This window comes from Lethenteron reissneri, chromosome 34 (assembly GCF_015708825.2).
Source record: "Lethenteron reissneri isolate LAM-NWPU_2019-01 chromosome 34, ASM1570882v1, whole genome shotgun sequence".
NCBI classification, from domain to species: domain Eukaryota; kingdom Metazoa; phylum Chordata; class Hyperoartia; order Petromyzontiformes; family Petromyzontidae; genus Lethenteron; species Lethenteron reissneri.
This window is the reverse complement of record NC_083812.1, coordinates 873,859-889,991: the sequence shown is the minus strand read 5'-3', so window position 1 is coordinate 889,991 and position 16,133 is coordinate 873,859. Positions and strand designations below refer to the sequence as shown.

The 16,133-nt window shown below is 53.8% G+C and overlaps 2 protein-coding genes across 2 annotated transcripts in view; one reads left to right on the top strand and one right to left on the bottom strand.

The window, feature by feature from the left end:
- Positions 1–6,401, bottom strand: part of LOC133350486 (putative lysozyme-like protein) — a 19,303-nt gene extending 12,902 nt beyond the window's left edge. The window contains exon 1 of the mRNA XM_061564825.1: positions 6,273–6,401. Within this exon, the coding sequence (XP_061420809.1) occupies positions 6,273–6,401 (129 nt within the window). The remainder of the gene's footprint in view (positions 1–6,272) is intronic.
- On the top strand, positions 6,289–16,133 carry LOC133350513 (RING finger and CHY zinc finger domain-containing protein 1-like). Its single transcript, XM_061564871.1, has 9 exons — positions 6,289–6,453; positions 9,428–9,547; positions 10,482–10,597; positions 11,804–11,882; positions 12,350–12,394; positions 13,008–13,066; positions 13,693–13,722; positions 14,851–14,971; positions 15,402–16,133. Exons 1-9 carry the CDS (start codon positions 6,400–6,402, stop codon positions 15,546–15,548), a joined length of 771 nt encoding a protein of 256 aa, XP_061420855.1. The 5' UTR covers positions 6,289–6,399; the 3' UTR covers positions 15,549–16,133.

Sequence of the window (16,133 nt, the reverse complement as noted above, 5' to 3'; positions counted from 1 at the left end):
AACCCAAATCTGTTGGCACATTTGCCGACGCGAAACGTTAATTGAATTGGCTCTGTCGGGTGATGGAGGGTTATAATTAAGAGATTCACATTGCTACCTACACGCGATCTGACCTAATAGAATTGATGATGATGATGAACGACGCTCACGATTACTGCGAGGAGTGTGGACGAGAGGCAAGTTAAGGGATCTCAGAAGAAGTCACGTGACATCATCTTCCAGAAGACGTCCCCTTGCCCACGAGATGATGCGCTGCGCTCTGCGAGAGCTCCAGGCAGGAATGTCTTCGTCTCGTGACAGACTTTGCTAATGGTTTACAAAACATTACATAAACAACTATGGAGCAAGGGCTGGGTTTGCCAGAAGTTGCGAACGTGGCTGCTGTAATTATAGCACTGGCAATGCAGTCCTGTAATCCTGCCTCTGATCCATCCCGGGTTTAACCCGGCTGGATTGTGTGAAAAGCTCGAATATCCTAGGTAGATCTGGGCACAGCTCCATCACCTGTGAGCTCTTCCGGCAGGCGAGGCTGCGTTGGCTAGGTCATGTAGCCTGCATGCCCAGCCATTGCATGCCCAAACAGTTTCTGCTTGGTCGGATAGAGGGGGCTAAATAGGCGCTGTACGGGCTTGGGAATGGATGTACTGATGTGGTACAGGAGGATGTGTAGCCGAGTGGACTTGCTGATGACTGATACCAGCGGTGTCAATATCGGCCTCGTGAAGAACGCGACTGGGCATTTGGAGGCAGTCGCCCTCCAGGAATAACGGAGGACAGAGGAGCGACGCTCACAACAACGAGCGGAGCGCCGGGTGACTAAAACACAGCACGTTGGCATAGTGGGGAGTACAGGTGGTCTATCTGCCAGTCATATCAGTCAGTCAACCCATGGCACCTGGGTCAGTCCCGTCACCTCCTGCCAGAAAGTTGTTTTACACTTCACGTGGCATCAAAGTACACCTAGCCTGACACAAGCGCTGTGGTGACATCACCACGACTTAATGAGGCACGAGTGTTGTTAATAGCGTTGTGTGTGTAAGTCAGGGAGAGTGGTGGCGTTGCGGTTTGAGCATTGCGCTCCGATCCCAGAGTGACTTGAGTCCGGGTCCTGGTATCTCGAACTAACTCGATTAAATGTCGACTCAGCGTTAAATTGGTGCGTCGTGCGCACTATAGACCACCTCCCGATTAGCGCGGTTGTCTACGTACGGTGCGAAAGAAGTTAAAAATCCATACATCAGCCCTTCGGAGACAAAGGTAGTTGGTGGTAGCTCTTGGCCAGAACGACTGTTATATGACGTGGTGGGTGTTTTGTCGTCGTTTGCATGCAGATCCCAATAATAGTCGCCATTCGCCACGTGTTGATGGGTTCCCCATAGGGCAAAGATAAAATCTTTCTCCCGCCCATACACGAGGCTCCAAGAGGCGGGTGACAGTGGTGAGCGTTCATTATGTAATATAACTGATGAATCCTAATATCAACGAAACCGGTCTCCAGTCGTGTGTCTTTGTCTCACTGCTACCCGGTCGGTTGGCAGCATTTTGTCTCAATGTATTGGTGGTTGCGAAGCCTCCGTCAAAATGATCATGGTGCAGTTTTGCTTAACTGGTGGTTGTGTCGCATAAATTATGTGCATGTAATGCACACCTGCAGTTGTGTGTTGTTAAACGGTGTGTGCGTGTATATATATATGTATATATATGTATAGTCCGGAGCGGTAGTGCAGCGACCCGAGGTCGATTCCCGCAGACGGTCAGCATCAGTGACGATTATCTGAACCAGTGCTGGGTTTCCTTAAGTCGACTCAGCCTTAAATTATGTGTAAACATCGCCACTCCGGAGACATAGGCGGTCGTGCCGGCCTTCATAGGTGCTACTCGCTAACAACATTTGCCCCAGCAGTCTGTGAAGGCTGAAGCGGGGGACCTTTGTCTTTGTGCGTGGGTGTCACTCACCCTGGCAGTCTAAGGGATCGCGTGACGACAGGAGGAGGGGATTGGGATCTTTGTCTGAGTACACGCGTGTGTGTGTACACGCGTGTGTGTGTACACGCGCGTGTGTGTACACGCGTGTGTGTGTACACGCGTGTGTGTGTACACGCGCGTGTGTGTACACGTGTGGAGGAAGGGCGCGCTGGGTCCGTGCGGCATATGTGCCCCCCTCCTCCTCCTCCCCAGCCACGCGGGCAAAAGAATCCGGGAAGTCGGATAATTCGATCAGGATTCAATCACCGAAACAGGGGCTAGATGAAGCGCATTTTACAGCCATGAATGGGCTCGCGTGGGGGTAGCTGAGGGTCGCTGTGAGGGGGGCTGGGTGTGTGTGAAAGCTTCCATCGGGGGCTGTGGGAGTGTCGACGAGGAGTGAGCGAGCGAGTGGGTGAGTGGGGGGCGGATGAGTGAGTGGAGGCACGTCACGTGCTCGCTGTCGGAGGGGGAGAGAAAAAAAAGTTTGATGTTTGTCAGGATCCGGCTGAGACCCTCTCTCCTCCTCCTCCTGCTGCTGCTGCTGCTGCCATCCCGAGCCCCCCACCCCCACCGCCCCCCGCGGTTCGGCACGCGTTGGGCGCGCTCCCCCGGGGGTTTAAGGAGAGATCTGAAGACCGTGTCCCCTCCTTCTCTCGCCCTCCCCGCCTCCCCCTCTTACTCCCCCCCCCCCACCCTCCTGCCGCCAAACTCCCCCCAGCCACATTCGCTGCCCCGTCGCCCCACACGCGTGCGCTGCGGAGATGCACACATCACTAATCCGATTGTGCTGCTGCCCCCACAGCTATAGCTGCGACAAAAGGAGCGGATAAATAAGGGGCTCATCCCGTCCTGCGGCTCCACACACATGCAAAGACGAAGATCCCCCATATAGCCTCCACAGACTGTTGGGGCAAGTGCTGTTAGCGAGTAGCACCTATGAAGGCCGGCATGGCACACCAGGGAGTGGGTGGCCAGAACCACGCCCGGTCGTCTTTGTTTCCCGAGTGGCGATGCTTACACATTGCACCAGCTACTCATTTGAGGCTGAGTCGATCTCAGGCAGGCCCGGGACCGGTTCAGATGATTGTCACTGGTGCTTGCTGTGGGCGAGACTCTAATTCAGGAGGCTGTGTTTGCCGCGCATCGTGCTAACCGCAGCGCCACCGCTCCCCACACACACAGGCAGGTGCATATGCCCGTGTAAATAGCATTGGTCGCGAAAGCCTCCGTGTTAAACTAACAATCATATTCTCACACATTTACAATATAGGCACACGTAGTCGCGTATAAACTTTTACAGACACATAAGGATATACACACACACACATGCAAAGATAAATTATCCTTCGTATAGCCTTAACAGACTGTTGGGGAAAGTGCTGTTAGCAAGCACCTATTTAGGATGACACGAGGTGGGGGGGGGATCTGTTGCCAGCAACACGCCCGACCGCCTTTGTCTCCATAGTGCCGATGTTTACACACCGCACCAGCCACTCTTTTAAGACGGACTCGACATACACACCATTGATCCGTCCCGAAATCTGTCCACCAACCCCTCCCCCCACCTTGAATCCCCCAACACCCCTCCCCTCCTCCCTTCCCCCGCTCAGCCGCCTCTGATCTCGCCGAGCTGAGAATGGACACCCAGCTGGGCTCAGCAGCATCAGCAGCAGCATCAGCAGCAGCATCAGCAGCATCAGCAGCAGCATCAGCAGCAGCTAAAGTAGCGTTGTCATCACCATTCGGAACACAAACAACAGAATCATAACCATTATCATTATCAACCATAGTTAGGAGTAGCATCATCATCGGAATCATCATTAGTATCATCATCGGTAGCAGCAACAGAATCATCATCGGTATCATTATTTAGTCTGTGACAAACATTCAGGCATTTAAACAATGAATGTGGTGCCGATGCTGCTGCTGCTGCTGCGCCGTCGGCAGTGGTGCACAAGCACGGTTAACTCAATATTCGTCAATATCACTGCGTGGCTTTAAAGAAAATAGATAGTAGTCGGCGTGTCGTGAATTTCATGAATGTCATTGACGAATGCGTTGAGTTGATGTTATGTTCGCTGTTAGGCAATGCGAGAGATCATCGTGAATATACGCATGGCCTTCAAGCGCCGCAAACAACAAATCTGAGAAAAGACCAATTCCAAAAAACTCGTCCTGTTGCAGAAGCGTGCAGGAACGACCCGGCGGCGCCTCCACTGTTGTGCTGAGAACTGTCGCCCTCTCGCTGATCCACTCGGAGTCACTGGGCTCCAGCCCGGCCCCGGATCTCTACACAACACTGCCAGATGCACCATCAGATAACGCGATGCGCATCACACTCGGAGCACTGAAACGAACACCAACCCCTTGGCCCCCCGTTCCGGCGAACATTCTGCCACCAAATCACCCCAGAGAGAGACATCGTGCGACCCGCGACAAGGGAGATCACACGTTCTTGCCAATGACAACCGCCTACAACCATCGTCAACCAAGACCTCAACAATGTCCCTCGCCGCCGACTACTCGAGTGGAGAGTTGTTCTTTCTGGGTCCGTGCTGCTGCTGCTGCCACCACCCTAGAATCTGACCCTGTGGGTTCGTGCTGCTGCTGCCACCACCCTAGAATCTCACCCTGTGGGTTCGTGCTGCTGCTGCCACCACCCTAGAATCTCACCCTGTGGGTTCGTGCTGCTGCTGCCACCACCCTAGAATCTCACCCTGTGGGTTCGTGCTGCTGCTGCCACCACCCTAGAATCTCACCCTGTGGGTTCGTGCTGCTGCTGCCACCACCCTAGAATCTCACCCTGTGGGTTCGTGCTGCTGCTGCCACCACCCTAGAATCTCACCCTGTGGGTTCGTGCTGCTGCTGCCACCACCCTAGAATCTCACCCTGTGGGTTCACGCTGCTGCTGCTGCCACCACCCTAGAATCTCACCCTGTGGGTTCGTGCTGCTGCTGCCACCACCCTAGAATCTCACCCTGTGGGTTCGTGCTGCTGCTGCCACCACCCTAGAATCTCACCCTGTGGGTTCGTGCTGCTGCTGCCACCACCCTAGAATCTCACCCTGTGGGTTCGTGCTGCTGCTGCCACCACCCTAGAATCTCACCCTGTGGGTTCGTGCTGCTGCTGCCACCACCCTAGAATCTCACCCTGTGGGTTCGTGCTGCTGCTGCCACCACCCTAGAATCTCACCCTGTGGGTTCACGCTGCTGCTGCTGCCACCACCCTAGAATCTCACCCTGTGGGTTCGTGCTGCTGCTGCCACCACCCTAGAATCTCACCCTGTGGGTTCATGCTGCTGCTGTCACCACCCTAGAATCTCACCCTGTGGGTTCACGCTGCTGCTGCTGCCACCCTAGAATCTCACCCTGTGGGTTCACGCTGCTGCTGCTGCCACCACCCTAGAATCTCACCCTGTGGGTTCATGCTGCTGCTGCCACCCTAGAATCTCACCCTGTGGGTTCATGCTGCTGTCACCACCCTAGAATCTCACCCTGTGGGTTCACGCTGCTGCTGCCACCCTAGAATCTCACCCTGTTGGTTCACGCTGCTGCTGCCACCCTAGAATCTCACCCTGTGGGTTCATGCTGCTGCTGCCACCCTAGAATCTCACCCTGTTGGTTCACGCTGCTGCTGCTGTCACCACCCTAGAATCTCACCCTGTGGGTTCATGCTGCTGCTGCCACCCTAGAATCTCACCCTGTGGGTTCACGCTGCTGCTGCTGTCACCACCCTAGAATCTCACCCTGTGGGTTCACGCTGCTGGCCAACAGAGTGGAAGAGCGCGGACTTCCAGAATAAACTCCTCGTTCCAGACGCAAGCACTGTCATCATCGCGCCTCCTCGCTTTGCCATTCCTCCTGCTACACACTGTTAACGGAACCGTCATCCGCATCAGAACCGCAGCAACTTCTTCATAAGTTGAAAATGAAAGACAGGAGCCACGGCAGTGCGATTGTGGCCATGCAACACAAACTACGGACAATACCGCAACCCATCGATATACATGCACATAGACTCATGGTGATACACAGAGACCCGTAGAGACTCAAAACATATCGTGATACCCATAGATACGCAGATATAGATTAAAGACGAGCCACAGCAGTGCGATTGTGGCCATGCAACACAAACTACGGACCATCCAGCAACCCGCTGTGGCCCCGGGGCTCGTAGACCTCGACATTGACATTCAGCTCCTGCACGCATTGCGATCAATCGCCGTCATGGTCCGCGAGAACGGAGTAGAATAACAACGCAGTGTAATCATTGAGAGTCGCTACTCAGTAGCACGACCCGGTCGCCAGGGGGCGCTCCGGGCCGGGCTGCCCGGGCTGCCCGGGCAGGCGGCCCCCATCTCCGCGTCCCTTCCAGGCGAGGCCGAGGAAGGAGGCGCCTCCCGGTGCACGTGGAGACGGGGCCGCGGTGGGCATGGCGCGCAGCGCGGGCCAGTGCCGCCACTACCAGCGCGGCTGCGAGCTGCAGGTAGCGGCCCGGTGGCCTCCCAACCCCCGGCGGGGCCCCGGTGCCCCCGGGGAGACCACTGGGACCCCCCCCCACCCCCGTTCCCGCTAATCTCCGACGTCGCTCTGCGTGCGGCCTTCGGACCAACATTTTTAGGCTTGGAGGAATTACAATTGAACCATTTGGCAATGGTTGTTCGGCGAATTCGCGCGGTGTTAAAAGTCGTACACGGAGTCGATTGCGATCGGACGTTAAAGCGCAGAGGAGTCGCGGCCGCGTGGCCTGCGTGGTGAAGTATGGTGAAGCCTACCCTCCCACAGGGACCAGCGTGGTGAAGTATGGTGAATCCTACACACCCACATGGACCAGCGTGGTGAAGTATGGTGAATCCTACACACCACATGGACCAGCGTGGTGAAGTATGGTGAAGCCTACCCACCACATGGACCAGCGTGGTGAAGTATGGTGAATCCTACACACCACATGGACCAGCGTGGTGAAGTATGGTGAATCCTACCCACCCACATGGACCAGCGTGGTGAAGTATGGTGAATCCTACACACCCACATGGACCAGCGTGGTGAAGTATGGTGAATCCTACCCACCACATGGACCAGCGTGGTGAAGTATGGTGAATCCTACACACCCACATGGACCAGCGTGGTGAAGTATGGTGAATCCTACCCACCACATGGACCAGCGTGGCGAAGTATGGTGAATCCTACACACCCACATGGACCAGCGTGGTGAAGTATGGTGAATCCTACACACCCACATGGACCAGCGTGGTGAAGTATGGTGAATCCTACACACCCACATGGACCAGCGTGGTGAAGTATGGTGAATCCTACCCACCACATGGACCAGCGTGGTGAAGTATGGTGAATCCTACACACCCACATGGACCAGCGTGGTGAAGTATGGTGAATCCTACACACCCACATGGACCAGCGTGGTGAAGTATGGTGAATCCTACACACCCACATGGACCAGCGTGGTGAAGTATGGTGAATCCTACCCACCCACATGGACCAGCGTGGTGAAGTATGGTGAATCCTACCCACCACATGGACCAGCGTGGTGAAGTATGGTGAATCCTACACACCCACATGGACCAGCGTGGCGAAGTATGGTGAATCCTACACACCCACATGGACCAGCGTGGTGAAGTATGGTGAATCCTACCCACCCACATGGACCAGCGTGGTGAAGTATGGTGAATCCTACCCACCCACATGGACCAGCGTGGTGAAGTATGGTTAACCCTACACACCCACATGGACCAGCGTGGTGAAGTATGGTGAAACCTACCCACCCACCCCACATGGGACCCCTCACGCTGTGAGGGGGTAGGGAGGCCCTCATTCACCCAGTGCGTGCACGTGTCGTGTTCGTGTGAAGATCGGAGCACCTAGCCTGGCACGAGTGACGTCATCACTTCTTGGCTGTCGTGTGAGAGCGTCAGTATATTGGCTAAATATTCCTCCTCGAAGCGTTTTCCTTTAGTTTGTAATTTACGACAACGTAGGTTGAGGTTAAAATCTTCAATGTGTTTATTTGTGTATGCTACCAGTCACTGGCTGTTAATCAAAGTGAATATAAAATGTTTATGGCTTTGATTAGAGGGGCACGTGGCCTTGTGGCTCCAAGTGCAGTTGGCAGGACGAGGAGGCGGGTGCGAGTGGCGTGATTCGTGTGGATGAGCAGGGCAACTTTATAGCTAGACGCATGTGTGGTGTGTGTTGAACTTCGTTCGCACCGTACGTAGCCAATCGTGCTAATCGCGCGGCGGGCGAGGTGTGCTCTTCAGTGACACCCGCATAGAGAGTATACACGACTGCAAATGTGTACGAGCTACAATGTTAATTTGTCAGGTGCAAACAGCAATAGTGGAACTCTGCGATACTCCAGGAACACTTCATGAGAGACGTGTGTTCGCTGCACATTACGACATTATTACTGTGATGCTTGACATGACACGGTAAGGAAACGTATTTCCACAGTCATCACGTAACCTTCATTTGACACTAATCGGAAAAGTGCGGGCTTGTGGCTTTCAGATATATCGGCAGATAAAACGCCTGCATCCCGCATCTGCCCCTCCATGTAACAAAAACAACTTTATATTTCATATTGACACGTCACATCAGCCACACGTTCTTCTGGGATGGCATCTTTTCAGCAGCTTAGGTTACAGACACGCACCCTGTGGGCCAGTGTAGACACTCAGAGGCCTCGCCAGCAGTCCGCGCCTTGTTTAAATCCCAATGCCCGTGAACTGTAGGTTACTTTGCGTACAGTGCATCTTGTGCTAAAACGAAGTATTTGTCTTTCTAACAGAGAGTGCCCTTGCCTTTAAACATCAGGCAGTTCATCTCCGAGGTTGAAGTTCCAGGTGGGAGTAGTCCCCCTGTTGGTGTGTGTGAGCGGTGGCGCAGTGGCGAGCACGCTGCGCTGCAAACCAGGCAACTCAAGTTTGATTCCTGCTCACAGCACACACCAGTGACAATTATATGAACCAGTGCTGGGCCTCCCCTAGGTCGACTCGGCCTTAAACGAGTACCTGGTGCAGTGTGTAAATAGTGCCACTTGGGAGACAAAGGCGACCGGGTGTGTTGTTGGCCTCCTACCCCCTCATGTGCCGTGCCGGGCTTGATAGGCGGCTTCCAACAGCACTTGCCCTGAGAGTCTGCTCAGGCTATAGGGGGTATCTTTGTGTTTGTGTTCGCAGGCCCCAAGAGTCTGCTCAGGCTATAGGGGTATCTTTGTGTGTGTGTACGCAGGCCCCAAGAGTCTGCTAAGGCTATAGGGGGTATCTTTGTGTGTGTGTACGTAGGCCCCAAGAGTCTGCTAGGGCTATAGGGGGTATCTTTGTGTGTGTGTACGTAGGCCCCAAGAGTCTGCTAAGGCTATAGGGGGTATCTTTGTGTTTGTGTACGCAGGCCCCAAGAGTCTGCTAGGGCTATAGGGGGTATCTTTGTGTGTGTGTACGCAGGCCCCATGCTGCAATGTCTTCTACCCGTGCCGCCTGTGTCACGATGACAAGGAGGACCACGCCATGGACCGCTTCCAGGTGACCACTGTGCGCTGCTCGAGCTGCAGCTCCGTCCAGCAGGTGTGTACACACCTTCAGAGCGTGGACACACACACACACACCTGTGCACACACAGGTACTCACCTGGGCCATGTTCATGCCTCGGTCTCTATGCTCACTCACACACAGCTGAGCAAATACACACCTGGGTTCAGGCATACTTTGGCCCATGTGTTCACCAAACATAGAGATCCCCCGTGTAGCCTTTAATGGACTACTCTTGGGGTAAGTGCTGTTAGCGAGCACCTATGAAGGTTAGGGTAGGTGGCCAAAACCATGCCCGGCCACCTCTTGTTTCTCCAAAACCATGGCAGGTACTCACTTAAGGGCGAGTCGACCTCGGGTAGGCCTAGAACCGCTTGAAATACTCGCCGCTGTTATTGGTCATGAGCGGGAATCGAACTTGAGTCGCCGGGTTCGTAAGTGCACTAACCACGCCACAACCACTCCCCGTACCCAAACAACAACATTTGCCACTAAGTGGCTGTGACAACACCACGGCACTAGTGCCAGGCTAGGTGCACACTGAGGCCACGTGAAATCTCAAAGGTTCTATGGCAGGAGGTAACAGGACAGACCTAGGTGTTTTGGGTTGACCGACTGAGATGACTGACAGTTACACCACCTGTGTTCCCTCATGTGCGAATGTGCTGTGTTTTAGCATAAAAATACACTGACGTCACATACAGTCGGGCAGGTGTGCACCTGGGCCCTCCAGCACACCTGCGACATGTGACACATTCCACGGTTGTGGAGGGATGCCGGTAGTTCTAGATGGGTCCTGGTGTACACGTGGTGTACACGTGGTGTGTAGTTCTATGCGGGTCCTGGTGTACACGTGGTGTACACGTGGTGTGTAGTTCTATGCGGGTCCTGGTGTACACGTGGTGTACACGTGGTGTGTAGTTCTATGTGGGTCCCGATGTCCACGTGGCGCGTACCTGACGGTGTGCAGGTGGGCAGGACGTGCACGCAGTGCGGCGTCGTGTTTGGCGAGTACTACTGCGACATCTGCCACCTGTACGACCGCGACAAGCAGCAGTACCACTGCTCCTCTTGCGGAATCTGCAGGTGAGATGCTCGCACCTCCGCCCTTGTCCCCCAGTTTCAAACTTGCCGGACGCCTCCGGTTTCTTCTCGCATTTGCCAAGGTGATTTAAAAGTGCTTGCACCCAAATGATGAAGTTTAAAAACCAAAAATGTAACAAGTATTGAAATATATCCGCATATCCAGCATGAAGCAAGTTTAAAGATGTGGGTCTTTACCACCGGCTTGCAGGCTTATATAATTTCAAAATAATAACTAAGAAGATCAGGGTCACCACCAAAAACATGAAACAATGTGAATATCCGAGGTGGTTGGGTGGCGCAGAAGTCAGAGGGGTGAGCTCGCGTCGCTGAGATCCTGGGTTCAAATGCAGGCAGCCGCTTGTGATTAAACCGGGTCCTCAGCCTGGACTCGAGTGACTTAACAATTGCTTTCTGCATTCAAGTTGGCAAAATTCCAGCTCTTACGAATGAGCTATAGCGGTTTTCTAGTCACGTGACGAGCATGAGTCCAAGTGGCGGCAGGGCGCGTGGGGAAGTGCTGCCGCCTACTGTGTGTTCCAGAATGAAACATTGTTCGGTGATTTGGCTGCTGCAATGAGTGGTGCACAAGCACCGTCCACGTGTCAGGCAAAGTATACCAGAGGATACGTGAAGGGACGTCAGAAGTAGCTCTGTGATATCCACTTCACTGTGCCATTCTCTAACACTGAGGGTTGTACTGCTCTGCGAGAGAATCCAAAGGGACACTTCATCTCATGATGTGACACTGAGAAACCCGTTCTTTTTTCTTTGCACGTGTCATGGGCAGGGTATGGCCTGTTAAAAGAAATCCTGCTGGGTTGGACAATAACGTTGGACGTAGAAACGGAACATTATCCCACTCATGTCAGACATCCCAGGATACACGTACACTTGGTGTGTATGCACCGGAGAAAGAGATATTTGTCTCTTGAGTTGAAGCTTCCTTAAGGCACTGCCAAGTTACACTGGTGTTATCAATTCAGGTTGGTGAAGGTGGGGAGCATAGACGTTGGTGCATAGTGCATTACAACAATATATGTTCTGCAATGCCCTCTACAAGTGTACATTGTCCTACTGTGCTCCCATCCGATCTCGGGTTCTGGGAGTTTTGCCGCAGTTTCTCGGCTTCTGGCATTGGGTGCTAGAATCCTCTCCGGACCTGGACGTGCGCCCCTCCCAGCGTTACCGTGCGTGTCTCTCTTGCAGGATCGGCCCAAGGGAGAACTTCTTCCACTGCTCTAAATGCAACCTGTGTCTGCCCACCTCCCTCCACGACAAGCACAAGGTAGAGCCGGGGCTATCCCATCGTTTAATTCACCGACGATTGTGACCCGCCACTTTCTCTCGTGTTGGATTACTCGGGCCACGATAACAATGACTGTTGCCCCCACGCACCGACTCCCGAAGGCGGGAACACCCCTCCGAGCTGTGGGCCGCTGTGGGCGGATTGTCTGGAGGGCTTCGTGCGCGTGTGTTTTTCGGCGGCGGTATCATTTCGGTTCGCGTGCCAGGAAACTGTTCAGTTCCTGAATAAGCTGAGCACATGGAGCGAAACGTCGGACATAGTGGCATACGCCGCGCGGTGCAACGTGAAATCGCATCGGAGAGCTAGCGCAGCACAACCGCGAAAGTCGACGGAGTGACAAATCCAGCGAGTTCCACGTCGCAGAATGTCCGCACGCTCGTGTCTGCCCTGTCACTGCTGCATGTCTTACCTTCCCATCCTTCTTTGTCTCCCCCGTTTCTCCCCAGTGCGTGGAGAACGTGTCTCGGCAAAACTGCCCCGTGTGCATGGAGGTGAGAGGTTGGGCGGTGGTGGCTGGTTATTCACACTGTGTGTGCGCGTGTGCATGCGATTCGATGCACGCATCACGAGCGTAAGAATACATTTTTTGCAATCAAGCACCTTCCCTATGCAACTCACAAATGATCAACATTCAACAAATAATTTGGTGATGCTGCTTCTGCTGGGTTGGCAGTGGTGCGCAAGCACAGTTAACAAACGAACTGGGCACATTTGTCCAAAATCCCGTGGCCTTAATATAAAACAGACATATATACAACAGATGACATTTTGGGCAACGGCTCTTCTTCGCGAGCACTATAAGTATCCGTGTTTAAGCAACATGAGCACATGCAGGGGTGCACACGATGATGGCGATTCGTGTTCATGAAATATAATGTACAGCCCTTCCATCCACTGCTGGATGATGGTCCCTCCACTCGCATGGAGGTTGTTTGACTACTTCATGCTGTCAGGAGGATGTTTGACTACTCCATGCTGGACTGTTCAGGTTGTTAAAGCAGGTTGCGCAGAACTTGGTGCAGATATCACTTCTGGTAGCCGTAGTCGGGAGTTCAACTCGGATCTCCAGTGCTGTTTGGTCTCGCGTGTTTTGTCGGATTCCAGGATATGCACACGTCCCGAGACGCTGCCATGCCTCTGCCTTGTGGGCACCTCCTGCACAGGCAAGCACTGGTGTCACTGTGACCCACGCCGCACAACCACGCCGCACAACCACAACCACACCACGATCATATCCGTGGCACAACCACAAACACCACAACCACCGCACAACCACATCATGACTACACCCATGGCACAACCACATCATGACTACACCCATGGCACAACCACAACCATGGCACAACCAAAACGATGGCACATCTAAATTATACCACAATTCACAGAACTCTCTTCCCCCAGCCATCCGTGCTGTGTAATATAAAAACGCCCACTGTATATATAAAGCATTCTGGGATGCTGTCGCATTTATTTTATATGCTATGTAAATCGGCTTTGTATCGCGTTCACTCAAACAGAGCCCCGTAAACTATAAAACAAACACACCCACTGTTTCCATGCAGCGTGTTGACATGCGGTCACATTTAGACGATACATATAAATCCAGCTTGCGTTTGTGTCTATAAAATACACAACACGAATTAATCAGCCCACGACCACCTCCAACGCCACCTGCTGCACCACGTGTACGATACACGCGCCACTCCTCCCTCGGCCGTATCAGCTTTGAGTGAATCTCACCGGATGACTAACCACCTGGCCGCTTTCTGTCTGTCTGTCTGTGTCCCAGTGCTTGCTTCAAGCAGACGCTGAGATACAGGTGAGTGCAGGACGTGCAACTGCCACCACGCCCGCATCCACGAAGCGGGGTTGGGGGGGGGGCATTATCACCTCCGCCATCCTTACCACCTTCCCCCCTCCCCTAGCAAACAACCACAGCCATCACCTGCACGCTGTGTCCACAGCAGGCAGCCATAACTGGGGCTGTAGTTCACACAGTGTGCAGCTGTGAGTGGGCAGAAGCGGGGGTGCTGCTGCTGCCGCTGCTGTTGTTGTTCGCGGGTGTCCGTCACTAGCGCTCGGTTGTCTTGTGGCTCGTGTGTCAATCGCCGATGTTCACTCGTCGCGTTTAAACGTTGTTTGAGGTGGACGCTGCTGGTGATGGCTCGATTGCCGCTTTCTGTCCGACCAGTGGGGAAATCATCGTGCCGGTTGTTCACCATGGAAAGTCCCAAGACTTGTTTTAAGGAGGGTCCTGACACAATGGGATATTTGGCCAATTGCAAAAATGGGTGTTTCGCTTCGTGCGGGAGGCAAGTGGAGTGCCGAGGGAAAACTCTCCACGCTTGTGAAGGCAGTGACGGTCGGCAGTGACATCTCCTCGCCACATCCTGACAGCCCCGTGCCCTGGCGAGCTCTGGATGCCACCCATCTCAGTGCACCCACTGTAGATACAAGTTGATTGTGAATGGTGGTTGGCATAGATAGTGGCGCTTCTACTGCTGCTGCGGGTGATGATGCCGGTGGTAATGGTGCAGTGGTGGGGACGATGCGGATGGTGGTCCTGGTGATGACTCCTGGATGTGACTGCTGCTGGTGATCGTGGGGATGACGAGTGACTGTGATCGTGGTGGTGATGCTGCTGACACAGTAATGGTGCTGTGTGGAGTGGTGAGCACGCTTCTCTACGAACCTGGATACCCGAGTTCAAAGCCAGCACCAGTGATGATTGTCTGAACTGATACTGGCCCTCTCCTCGGTTGACTGCCTCAAATGAGTACCTGGTGCATTGTGTAAATGTCGGCACTAGGGAGACAAAGGCGGCCGGGCGTGATGCTGTCCACCCTCCCCCTCGTGTACTGTGCCAGCTTTCATAGGTACTTACTAACAGCACTTGCCCCAACAATCTGTTAAGGCTATAGGGGGATCTTTGTCTTTACGTGAGCAGTGCGTACCGCTGCCCGCTCTGCGCCCGATCCATGGTGCCCATGAGCTCCGTGTGGAGCGACATGGACGAGGAGGTGGCGCAGACGCCCATGCCGGAGGAATACCAGAATCTCCTCCTGACGGTGAGCCGCTCGCCACCCGCTCGCCACCCGCTCGCCACCCGCTCGCCACCCTGTGGTCACATGGATCGCCACTCACTGCACACAATCGTCACGTGCGTGATGATTGTTTACTGCAGTCACTGGCGACTGCAAACACCATCGGCTCGCCACACTTGAGTAACCGGTTCAATCACCGAAGGCTGAAACCCAGGTTTCGAGCCAGGATCTTGGCAGTGCTGTCTCATTGCTCGTGCATGGCCCTTGAGCTGCCCAGCCGCTCTCGTCGGCAACAATCTATCCACTGCTGGATGAAGCCAGGCAATCGTGGCCTTGTAATGCAACAACCCGTCAGACGCCTGCGAGTCGATACGCCCGCTCAGTTTCCCTCAGTTTCCATGGCTGCTGATGTCCCTTTGTTACCCCCCCCCCCCCCCATTGTATCCGTTCCCAGATCCTGTGCAATGACTGCTTGGAGCGCACCCGGGTGCTGTTCCACGTGCTGGGCCTGAAGTGCGACAAGTGCGGCTCCTACAACACCTGCCGCACCGAGGAGAAGGCAGTAGAGGCGATGGTGGACAACCCCGAGTCTGCCTCCTGACACATCTCCGTCTGGAGATCAGGACCTCCTGACCTTCGACCTTAAAACGGATGCCGACCACAGACAGGAGTGGGGCCTCATTTTTTTACATTTAAGATTCAAAGAAACTTGTTGTAGCTTACTCTTTGGTTCTTTCGGTAAAGTCACGTAGTTTGAAATAAAATAAATCACGACGTTTCGATTGCCACACAAGCGGTTGTTATCAGGCAAAGGAGTCGGCCTCTGCCGTGTTTCAGATCTGCCTCGTGTTCGCGAACACGGTCCGAGACATGTCGCATCCCCAGCGTTTGGCATTGTTGCTGCATTGGCACTCGTGCACCGCCCGTGCTTCATGTGTTGGTGCACTTGGGCTACGCCCGTCCCCAAACCCCTATAAACAATTTGCCTTTAGAGGCCGACTCCTTTGCCTGATGACCGCTTGTGTTGCGATCGAAATGTCGTGATTTTTATTTCTAACTACGTGACTTTACCGAAAGACCCAAAAAGTATGGATTTCTGCAGTCACGACAGCTTCAAATCAAGATTGTTGTAGCTTTGTGGTTTTTTATTTGCGGTAACACATAAATAAAACAAATTCCAAGAAAA